The sequence below is a fragment of the Drosophila grimshawi genome, unplaced genomic scaffold, assembly GCF_018153295.1.
Source record: "Drosophila grimshawi isolate 15287-2541.00 unplaced genomic scaffold, ASM1815329v1 contig_1367, whole genome shotgun sequence".
NCBI classification, from domain to species: domain Eukaryota; kingdom Metazoa; phylum Arthropoda; class Insecta; order Diptera; family Drosophilidae; genus Drosophila; species Drosophila grimshawi.
The window spans coordinates 8,273,104-8,284,051 of record NW_025062889.1 but is presented as its reverse complement, the minus strand read 5'-3'; the positions used below and the strand labels follow the sequence as shown (position 1 = coordinate 8,284,051).

General features: G+C 39.9%; 3 protein-coding genes, 1 long non-coding RNA gene and 1 pseudogene across 4 annotated transcripts; 2 read left to right on the top strand and 3 right to left on the bottom strand.

The window, feature by feature from the left end:
- Positions 1-231: 231 nt before the first annotated feature.
- On the bottom strand, positions 232-2,292 carry LOC6559080 (luciferin 4-monooxygenase). Its single transcript, XM_001986098.3, has 5 exons — positions 2,060-2,292; positions 1,793-2,000; positions 1,541-1,727; positions 1,363-1,479; positions 232-1,295 (listed from the first exon to the last, which is right to left on the bottom strand). Exons 1-5 carry the CDS (start codon positions 2,198-2,200, stop codon positions 350-352), a joined length of 1,599 nt encoding a protein of 532 aa, XP_001986134.1. The 5' UTR covers positions 2,201-2,292; the 3' UTR covers positions 232-349.
- Positions 2,293-3,305: 1,013 nt separating this feature from the next.
- LOC116805108 lies at positions 3,306-3,960 on the top strand. The gene is made up of 2 exons (XR_004365031.2): positions 3,306-3,494; positions 3,554-3,960. It is a non-coding gene; the product is annotated as an uncharacterized LOC116805108 (long non-coding RNA).
- A 633-nt stretch (positions 3,961-4,593) lies between these two features.
- LOC6559088 lies at positions 4,594-6,496 on the bottom strand (annotated as a pseudogene).
- Positions 6,497-7,511: 1,015 nt separating this feature from the next.
- On the top strand, positions 7,512-8,913 carry LOC6559087 (deoxyribose-phosphate aldolase). Its single transcript, XM_001986096.2, has 4 exons — positions 7,512-7,638; positions 7,702-7,731; positions 7,791-8,374; positions 8,436-8,913. The coding sequence occupies exons 1-4, from the start codon at positions 7,611-7,613 to the stop codon at positions 8,766-8,768; spliced, it is 975 nt and encodes a 324-aa protein (XP_001986132.2). The 5' UTR covers positions 7,512-7,610; the 3' UTR covers positions 8,769-8,913.
- Positions 8,914-8,950: 37 nt separating this feature from the next.
- Positions 8,951-9,748, bottom strand: LOC6560180. The gene is made up of 2 exons (XM_001986095.1): positions 9,728-9,748; positions 8,951-9,667 (listed from the first exon to the last, which is right to left on the bottom strand). The coding sequence occupies exons 1-2, from the start codon at positions 9,746-9,748 to the stop codon at positions 8,951-8,953; spliced, it is 738 nt and encodes a 245-aa protein (XP_001986131.1).
- Positions 9,749-10,948: the final 1,200 nt, after the last annotated feature.

The following is a 10,948-nucleotide window of genomic DNA, read 5'->3' as shown; positions in this document are numbered from 1 at the left end:
ATTATCTCAAGCTACCTACAACTAATGTTGTTTAATATCAGTTTTAATAGTTTCTAAAGTATTATTACAATGCTTCCTCATTTGCACGATTTATGTATTGTACTTTATATTGTATAATATAAAAGCAAAGTTCAGAAATATACAAGACTTAGAATTCCGCCATGACCACAAAAGTGGAACAGTTTTAATTAAAGAATTTTACAAATATTCTCATAAGTATAAAAATGTCTGTTGCTCGCAAACGTTTATGAATTTCAATTTATTTATATGTGACAAATAGTCTTATTAAGTAACACATGTACTCTTACCTAAAAAGTGAAGTGTACAATTCAAGTGTATTGGTTGAGTCTTATTTAGACTGGGAAACAAAAACCTCTCGAGCTTTCTTCCTTAGGGTCTTGCCATTCACATTGGCTGGCAACTTGTCGACAAAGCAAACTCCGGCGTGGAGCTGCTTCTGCAGACCGGTCAAACGTTTGGCGACGTGATCAATGATTTGTTTGGCGCTTATCTCGCATCCCTCGCGCTTGACAACCACAGCGCCAGCCGCATCGCCTTCGCGCTCATCGTAAATACCCACAACACAAACATCCTGCACCTGCTGCATTTCCGTAATGACCATCTCAATTTCGGTGGGCCAGTAGTGCAGGCCCTGGTACTTGAGGATCTCCTTCTTGCGATCAACGATGTACAGGAAATTCTGGTCATCAAAGTGACCCAAATCACCCGTGTGGAACCAGCCTTCAAAGTCCTGCATCCGACGCGTCTCCACAGGATTGCTGTAGTAGCCATTCCATGCCTGTCCCGTGTGCACATAAATCTCTCCCACCTGATTGTGTCCCAGCCTCTTGCCCTCCTCATCAACAATTCGAATCCGAATGCCCGGCAGGAGTCGGCCAGCCGATGCGGTATTGCTGATGCCAATATTAACGGTAATGGCACCCACCTCTGTTAACCCGTATCCCGAATTGAACATGGCTCCCTTGCAGATCTCCTGGGCACGCTGTAGTGTTCCCATGGACACCAGACCACCTCCATAGTTCAGCATGCGTATGGCCGCTAGGGACTCTGTTGTCGCCTCAGGACAAGTGATAAGTGCGGACAGATGTCTGGGCGGCACGACGGCATAGTTGATCTTGTACTTCTTCACCAAATGCACAAAGTATTCGGGTGCAAAGGGTCGGTTAGTTATTATGCGAGTGCAACCAAATACTGTGCTGAAGATAAAAGCCCAGAGGCCAGTTATCCAATCCAGACCACTGGAGACGTATATCACCGATTCACTGCTGACGAGCCTGAAAATAAAATATAAAATATGTGTTTTATATAAAACAAAAATAACAAGCATTGTTGACATCTCACATGCTTTCCTGAATGAGTATGCTATTCGAAATGCAGACGGCTTTTGGTAATCCTGTGGTGCCGGAAGAGCATAAGATAGCCACCGTTTGATCGCCACCATTTATAAGACTTTCCGGTCTACAAAAAGAGAGCTCTGATACATTATACCACTCTATAAAATTTTCTTTCAATTACTCACTGATAAAACGTTTCAGTGGTGGTCGGATCCAGTAGGGTTTCTATTTTGGAGACGCCCTCAAGATGATCGGTCAGTGTATAGATTTCTGGATGCCAGCTACGGGTTGCCGCATTAATCTTCTCATAATCAGCACCATCGCAGAATATAAGCATGGGTTTAGTTATTTCATAAACATACTTTATAGTTGCTATTCATTTAAAATAAAAAATAATTACTGTATGCAATAAAAGTGTGATTAATTTGTGGAAGAACCTTCATCGAGCATTGGATTGACAGAATGAAAGGGCGTTCCATTCATTAGACAAGCCACACCAAGAGGCATAACATAGGTGGTATTTTTGGCGGAAATTCCAATGACATCCTTGTGGTTGAGGCCCCGCTTTTTCAGATACTGTGCAATGCGAACGGCCCAGGTAATACCCTGTATGTTAGTTACCGATACGCCGTCAATATCATTTAGCTGCGGAGTTTAATATCCAGGATATATATATTTTTTATTTGATTTGGTTAGGTGCTCACCTGGCAGATATTTTTTGGCCAGTTTCTCATGGTATTGAAAATGACTTTACCCACAGATATGTCATAGTTGTAGATGGAACTACGCTTGGCCCCACTCCACGTATTATCCTTTTCATTGTAGGTAGTAGGTATTACTGCCATTTTTGGTATGACACTCCCAAGCTGACCACTTAAAATCCACTAGATGCACCAGCGTGTGCGGCCCATCTATTTATAATGTGAACTGCTTGCACATCATAATCTTCCTTCTACAAATGCAAGCTTTTGAGGCGTTAAGTGGAGGCAATCTGTAAGTGGCCAACACCTGCAACACATATCTTGATAAGCAATACCTAAAAGCCTTAACTATCGATAGCATATCAAAATACGTTTTAAGTACCTCTTCCTCTATCCTAATGCTACATTGTCAGTTATTAAGTATTTTGAAGAGATATAAAGTTTAAGTCAATTTCTAAATATTAACACCAACCCCTTTCATACACTAATACTTTTAATTAGATGCTGATGTTTTCCTAATCATTAAAGAGTGCAGCAAAAAATAATAAATTCTGTTTTTATTCGCCACACATTGACACTGTAACTTTTATAGATAAACTTCCTACAGATAGTCAGGTGTGTGAATGTCTAAGGCTTTACAATTATTTCAAATAAACAGTTGATTTTAGAATGTGTCTTGGAATTTCCACTGATAATGCTTAACTGTAAAATCACTCAACTTGGGATTAAAGAATACGTATTGGATTAGATAGTAAAACTATGAGCTAGAACTATAGGTCAAAATTATTTGTCGAAATTTACATATTCGAAATTGTAATAAAGCAGTTCAGAAAAAAACATACTATGCATTTCAAATATGAATTATGAATAATAATATAATAAATTTTAAACTGTTAATTGAATATCTTATGTTATATTCACACTGCTTATTGTAAAGGTTGCAGTAAAGCAGCAACTGTGTTGCTTTAACGGAATTGAACATGACTTTTTTGCTTTTGGCTTTCATTAAATTCAATAAATAGAAGAAAATAATTGTGCAGCAATTCACAATCACTTATTAGCTTTTAAAATTTATGATTATATATCTTAAGTAGACATCAAAGAAGCTCCATAACGTCCCTCAATAATTTAAATTAGTAAAACGACTCTGTTTTTGTCGCCCGGCCTCAAAAAAACATGGTGTGGCAACACTGTCAACAGCTGTTGCGCTTTCTACTGATAACAAGTCCACATACACACACGTTTTATTTTTGGGTCTGTGTTCACTTCTCTCAAAACTACACGAAAACATATTGTAACAGAAAACAGCGCAACAATATGGAAGAAATAATGAAAACAGAAAATGATAAATACCAAAACTTAAGTGAATTTACCTAAAATTAATGTTAATTTTTCGCTTCATTATCAGTTCTAAGTGTGAACAAAACCCTGCCTTATGGTAAGTAATGGAGTTTCTTTATCGTCAACATTATTGTTTATTAATTTATTTTTTAACAGATGCCACCTTTCTCAAGGTATTCATTTCACTGCCTCAAATTAATGAGATCGCATCGAGCATATCGAAGAATTCGATCGTGGAAGGTGCCAATGAAATTGCTTGGGCTCTCTTAAAGTTGACGGATTTGACGACTTTGGCCGGGGATGATACGGCGGCAAATGTGCGCCGGCTTTGTGTGCACGGATTACTTCGAAGATTCTGTTGAATTATTCGGCCGATTGAGCAATTCAAATCGTACATGGGTTCTCGTTTTGCACCACTCCAAATCCGTTGGATCGGGTCGTAGGTGCTTTTAAAGAAATTTCTCATTTTGTTACTATCAAGTGCTCTTTCCGCATTAAGTTTCAAAGACAATAAAAGTCCTCCTGAAAATGCAATCTGTTAAATAGCCCCAAGCTAAGCGTTCGTGAATTATCTTATCAAAAAGATAAGTAATACCCTACTCATAAATTACGTAAAATTGCAGTGGGACCTTTTGTTTGTAAACGTAATTAACAACAATCAAATCAAAGTGCATTGATTTCAAAGGCTTCAAAATGTACACAATTCTTATCATAGGAATCCATACACTGCCACTTAATCATAGTGAAAGGATTCACACTTAAGTGTGATTTACTCACGAATATCTATAAAACGCCTAAATAAAGACTTTAATAAACAGATTAGTTCAACTCGCTAGGCAAAAACAAACAAAAGGACAACGACTCACCGCTGAAGCCTCATCAGCTGCGCAACAAGCGCCTCGACGGCAACAAAGGAAATGCCGAAATGCTTCGATTGGTATATTGCAAACTCTTTAATTATCTCAAGCTACCTACAACTAATGTTGTTTAATATCAGTTTTAATAGTTTCTAAAGTATTATTACAATGCTTCCTCATTTGCACGATTTATGTATTGTACTTTATATTGTATAATATAAAAGCAAAGTTCAGAAATATACAAGACTTAGAATTCCGCCATGACCACAAAAGTGGAACAGTTTTAATTAAAGAATTTTACAAATATTCTCATAAGTATAAAAATGTCTGTTGCTCGCAAACGTTTATGAATTTCAATTTATTTATATGTGACAAATAGTCTTATTAAGTAACACATGTAATCTTACCTAAAAAGTGAAGTGTACAATTCAGGTGTATTGGTTGAGTCTTATTTAGACTGGGAAACAAAAACCTCTCGAGCTTTCTTCCTTAGGGTCTTGCCATTCACATTGGCTGGCAACTTGTCGACAAAGCAAACTCCGGCGTGGAGCTGCTTCTGCAGACCGGTCAAACGTTTGGCGACGTGATCAATGATTTGTTTGGCGCTTATCGTAAATACCCACAACACAAACATCCTGCACATGCTGCATTTCCGTAATGACCATCTCAATTTCGGTGGGCCAGTAGTGCAGGCCCTGGTACTTGAGGATCTCCTTCTTGCGATCAACGATGTACAGGAAATTCTGGTCATCAAAGTGACCCAAATCACCCGTGTGGAACCAGCCTTCAAAGTCCTGCATCCGACGCGTCTCCACAGGATTGCTGTAGTAGCCATTCCATGCCTGTCCCGTGTGCACATAAATCTCTCCCACCTGATTGTGTCCCAGCCTCTTGCCCTCCTCATCAACAATTCGAATCCGAACGCCCGGCAGGAGTCGGCCAACCGATGTGGTATTGCTGATGTCAAAATTAACGGTAATGCCACCCACCTCTGTTAACCCGTATATCGAATTGAACATGGCTCCCTTGCAGATCTCCTGGGCACGCTGAAGTGTTCCCATGGACACCAGACCACCTCCATAGTTCAGCGTGCGTATGGTCGCTAGGGACTCTGTTGTCGCCTCAGGACAAGTGATAAGTGCGGACAGATGTCTGGGCGGCACCATGGCATAGTTGATCTTGTACTTCTTCACTAAATGCACAAAGTATTCGGGTGCAAAGGGTCGGTTAGTTATTATGCGAATGCCACCAAATACTGTGCTGAAGATAAAGGCCCAGAGGCCAGTCATCCAATCCAGACCACTGGAGACGTATATCACCGATTCACTGCTGACGAGCCTGAAAATAAAATATAAAATATGTGTTTTATATAAAACAAAAATAACAAGCATTGTTGACATCTCACATGCTTTCCTGAATGAGTATGCTATTCGAAATGCAGACGGCTTTTGGTAATCCTGTGGTGCCGGAAGAGCATAAGATAGCCACCGTTTGATCGCCACCATTTATAAGACTTTCCGGTCTACAAAAAGAGAGCTCTGATACATTATACCACTCTATAAAATTTTCTTTCAATTACTCACTGATAAAACGTTTCAGTGGTGGTCGGATCCAGTAGGGTTTCTATTTTGAAGACGCCCTCAAGATGATCGGTCAGTGTATAGATTTCAGGATGCCAGCTACGGGTTGCCGCATTTATCTTCTCATAATCAGCACCATCGCAGAATATAAGCATGGGTTTAGTTATTTCATAAACATACTTTATAGTTGCTATTCATTTAAAATAAAAAATAATTACTGTATGCAATATAAGTGTGATTCATTTGCGGAAGAACCTTCATCGAGCATTGGATTGACAGAATGAAAGGGCGTTCCATTCATTAGACAAGCCACACCAAGAGGCATAACATAGGTGGTATTTTTGGCGGAAATTCCAATGACATCCTTGTGGTTGAGGCCCCGCTTTTTCAGATACTGTGCAATGCGAACGGCCCAGGTAATACCCTGTATGTTAGTTACTGATACGCCGTCAATATCATTTATCTGCAGAGTTTAATATCCAGGATATATATTATTTTATTTTATTTGGTTAAGTGCTCACCTGGCAGATATTTTTGGGCCAGTTTCTCATGGTATTGAAAATGACTTTACCCACAGATATGTCATAGTTGTAGATGGAACTGCGCTTGGCGCCACTCCACGTATTATCCTTTTCATTGTAGGTGGTAGGTATTACTGCCATTTTTGGTACGACACTTACTCCCAAACTGACCACTTAAAATCATAAAAAAAATATATTTATAATGTAAACGGCTTTCACAACATAATGTGTAATCTATAAGTGACCAACACCTGCAACACATATATTGATAAGCAATACCTAAAAGCCTAAACTACCGATAGCATATCAAAATACATAGTCTGTTATTAAGTATTTTGAAGAGATATACAGTTTAAGTCAATTTATAAATACTAACACCAACCCCTTTTATACACTAATACTTTTAAATAGATGCTGATGTTTTCGTAATCATTAAAGAGTGCAGCAAAAAATAATAAATTCTGTTTTTATTCGCCACACATTGGCACTGTAACCTTTATAAATGGACTCCTATAGATAGCCAGGTGTGTGAATGTCTAAGGCTTTACAATTATATCAAATAAACAGTTGATTTTAGAATGTGTCTTGGAATTTCCACTGATAATGCTTAACTGTAAAATCACTCAACTTGGGATTAAAGAATACGTATTATTGGATTAGATAGTAAAACTATGAGCTAGAACTATAGGTAGAAATATAAGTTCGTGCCATGGGGTCAAAATTATTTGTCGAAATGTACATATTCGAAATTGTAATAAAGCAGTTCAGAAAAAAACATACTATGCATTTCAAATATGAATTATGAATTATAATATAATAAATTTTAAACTGTTAATTGAATATCTTATGTTACATTCACACTGCTTATTGTAAAGGTTGCAGTAAAGCAGCAACTGTGTTGCTTTAACGGAATTGAAAGTGACTTTTTTGCTTTTGGCTTTCATTAAATTCAATAAATATAAGAAACTAATTGTGCAGCAATTCACAATCACTTATTAGCTTTTAAAATTTATGATTATATATCTTAAGTAGACATCAAAGAAGCTCCATAACGTCCCTCAATAATTTAAATTAGTAAAACGACTCTGTTTTTGTCGCCCGGCCTCAAAAAAACACGGTGTGGCAACACTGTCAACAGCTGTTGCGCTTTCTACTGATAACAAGTCCACATACACACACGTTTTATGTTTGGGTCTGTGTTCACTTCTCTCAAAACTACACGAAAGCATATTGTAACAGAAAACAGCGCAACAATATGGAAGACACAATGAAAACACAAAATGGTAAATACCAAAACTTAAGTGCATTTACCTAAAATTAATGTTAATTTTTCGCTTCATTATCAGTTCTAAGTGTGAACAAAACCCTGCCTTATGGTAAGTAATGGAGTTTCTTTATCGTCAACATTATTGTTTATTAATTTATTTTTTAACAGATGCCACCTTTCTCAAGGTATTCATTTCACTGCCTCAAATTAATGAGATCGCATCGAGCATATCGAAGAATTCGATCGTGGAAGGTGCCAATGAAATTGCTTGGGCTCTGAAGGCCTTAATGTTGACGGATTTGACGACCTTGGCCGGGGATGATACGGCGGCAAATGTGCGCCGGCTTTGTGTGCGCGCCTGTTTGCCCTTTGAACCGGAGCTCTTTGATAAATACGTTGAGCGCCGGCTACTTCCGGAAATTCATTGTGCCGCTGTTTGTGTGTATCCCGCTCGAGTGGAGGATGCCCATAAGACATTGAAGCAGTATGGCAAATTGAAGGATATTTCCATAGCAGCAGTGGCCACCGGTTTTCCCACTGGCCAATATGGACTACAGACGCGTCTGGGGGAGATTGGTTATGCTATTGAGGCAGGTGCCACAGAGATCGATATTGTTATCAATCGACAGCTGGCACTGGTGGGCGACTGGGAAGGTGTCTACAACGAGGTGGTCCTCATGCGAAAGGCCTGCGGTGAGCGTGCGCATCTGAAGACAATCTTGGCCATCGGCGAGCTTGGCTCGATGGAGAATGTAAGTTGTCTTCACATATTGGAGAGCATACATATATCATATATTCCCTTGGCTTTCGCAGGTGTACAAGGCGTCCATGGTGTGCATGCTGGCGGGCGCAGATTTCATTAAAACGTCCACGGGCAAGGAGGCGGTGAATGCTACGCTGCCCGTTGGCCTAGTTATGATCTTTGCCATACAGGAGTTCAAGCGACGCACTGGCCAAATTGTGGGCCTGAAACCAGCGGGCGGTGTGAGAACTGTACGGGATGCAATTGCCTGGATGACGTTGGTCAAACAGACGCTTGGTATGCACTGGCTGCAGCCGCATCTCTTCCGTTTCGGTGCCTCCGGTCTGCTCGACGATGTCGAGAAAGTTGTGCGCGATGGTATCGCCAAACTGAAGCAGGCTTAGCCTATATTTTTGTTAACGTATATAATACTCTTTATAACTAAAACAATTACATTGTCAACTTGTGGCCCATTGTTCTGCTTGTTTCCTGTGACGTCTATTGTGAATTTATTCCCACATTTATAAATATATTTTTGCATCTTTTGAATATGACTACAATTAAATAACAGTTGAGTTCACCACCTTTAGGCTTCCTCAGTTGGCTTGTAGTTGTAGGTGAGCTGAGCAGGCGCAGCCATAAGATCATCCTCGGGTAACTGTTCGCCGTGCTGCAGCAGTTCCGCTGGTATCCTGTTCGAGTCCTTGTGCGGCTGGTTGTCAGGCGAGTTGACGGGTATGTCAACCGCAAAGAACGAGTCATTGAAATTGATGCGATTGCGCTCGTCCTGCTCCAAATAGATGGCTTTGGGCTCAGCGCCGCCAATTGCCTTCTCGTACGTATTGAGCCACTTGAGATTGACATGCTTGGCGGCCGCATTGAACTTTTTCGGCGACTTCTTTGGCTTGTCAACGGCATAGTAGTCAGGCTCCTGCTGCACTTTCTGCGGCGGTGGCGCAATTTTCGCCAGATGCCTGCTCTTCGCGTCCAGCTTATGATCCACGTAGTCATACAGTGGCAAGTAGAAATTGTACGGCTGATCTGTTGGTGGCAGCATATATTGCTGCGGCTGCGGCTGCAGCTCCACCTTGGGCTGCAATTCACTGCCAGACGGCAGCACATCTTCGGCCTGGGCAACTGGTCCAAATATTTCGCCTGCCCGTCTTAGCAAGTGCTCCAAGCGTTCAATTGTTATGATATGCGGATGTAACAATTGCACATCATCCTGTAACTGTACACGTCGCGCCGGTAAAGGTTTTATGGGTGTGGCAGTAACACTTGAGCAAAATGCCCACAGCAGCAACTGAGATAATAGGTTTTAGTTAAAGATCCTTGTGTAACTCCAAACGGTAGACACACTCACCATCAATGACCCATTCGTCATGTCGAATTTCGTTGCTTGCTATTTTTTTTTTTTTTTTTTTTTTGTTAGCCACTTTAGTAGTCCATATAAGTTGCTGTCGTTGCAAAGATCGCACAATAAGTAAGGCGGGTCTGAGCACAACCAAATCATTTATACCCCATACACACTGCAATCATTTTACCATTTTCCCAGTCTTGAAACGGAAGCTCTCGGAAGTCTCCACACAACAAACAACAATGCGAGGCAGCAGCACTCCAGGCACAAGTTTCCAAACAAGTTTTCCCAGCGCAAAAGAAATAAATTCATATATTTTTATGTGTATATATATATAAATATATAACAAGACAACATACGTTCACATATGTATACGTATGTGAAACGATCGCTTGGCTGCATAATAATGTTAATGTAACAACGCAAACTCGAATCGCCTGCAGTTGAACAAACTGGATGTGAGTTTTGTCACTGGTAATGAGTTCGTTGCAGCTGGAGACAGCTAACGAAATTGCGTCAAATGGTCAAATAATCGCTGCAAAATTGTCCAATTTCAGTCGGTGGCCAAAGAAAAGTCGGGCGCTTGCTCCAAGTGCATTGACACCAGCACCGACTAAGCGTTATGACAAAAACAATTACTCCATATTTAGTAAACCGTAGTCAAAATACTCTTATACCTTTTTCATATCTAACAATTGACTACCGAAGAGATGAACTAACTACGTGAATTCTAAACCCAGGCTAGGCAACGGCTGTTGCAAGGCCTTCCCTGAAGTTCATAGTCCGTAGCTATTAACAATTATACCTTTATATATTACGCCTTCACTTTCGAAATGTTTAATTTGTAAAACAATTTCTCTTCCACCATTTTCAATACACGGCACAATTACTTATGTTTACGCTTTAAAATTTGTAAGAAAATTTTGGCATAGCAAAATTTATTAGTCGATTACACAATAAACACTTTAAAGTTCTTTCAAATCGAGACCAGTAAAAATCTTTATAACTTAAGTTGGAGCTGAGCATATGCCGTAAAATGAGTGTACCACAACGTCACTCACAATTTCCGCAACGTGAGATGTGAACTCGTTTCGATTGTTGCAGAAATAGTCACACATTTGTATATCTTATCACACCAGCCGTAAAAGTGCAAGTTCAAAGTTACAGGAAATACTGGACCCCGCTGGCAAGAGCAACAAAAAGCATTCAACAAAAAAATAGACAAAA

Excerpts from the sequence above, each read along its gene's own strand:
- LOC6559080 (XM_001986098.3), bottom strand. The coding sequence starts at position 2,200 with ATGGCAGTAATACCTACTACCTACAATGAAAAGGATAATACGTGGAGT. Across the intron at positions 2,001-2,059 it reads GGCCAAAAAATATCTGCCAG|CTAAATGATATTGACGGCGT; the intron begins GTGAGCACCTAA and ends TAAACTCCGCAG. Across the intron at positions 1,480-1,540 it reads ACCACTGAAACGTTTTATCA|ACCGGAAAGTCTTATAAATG; the intron begins GTGAGTAATTGA and ends CTCTTTTTGTAG.
- LOC6559087 (XM_001986096.2), top strand. The coding sequence starts at position 7,611 with ATGGAAGACACAATGAAAACACAAAATG. Across the intron at positions 7,639-7,701 it reads CACAATGAAAACACAAAATG|TTCTAAGTGTGAACAAAACC; the intron begins GTAAATACCAAA and ends CTTCATTATCAG. Across the intron at positions 8,375-8,435 it reads AGCTTGGCTCGATGGAGAAT|GTGTACAAGGCGTCCATGGT; the intron begins GTAAGTTGTCTT and ends TGGCTTTCGCAG.
- LOC6560180 (XM_001986095.1), bottom strand. The coding sequence starts at position 9,748 with ATGACGAATGGGTCATTGATG. Across the intron at positions 9,668-9,727 it reads TGACGAATGGGTCATTGATG|TTGCTGCTGTGGGCATTTTG; the intron begins GTGAGTGTGTCT and ends CTATTATCTCAG.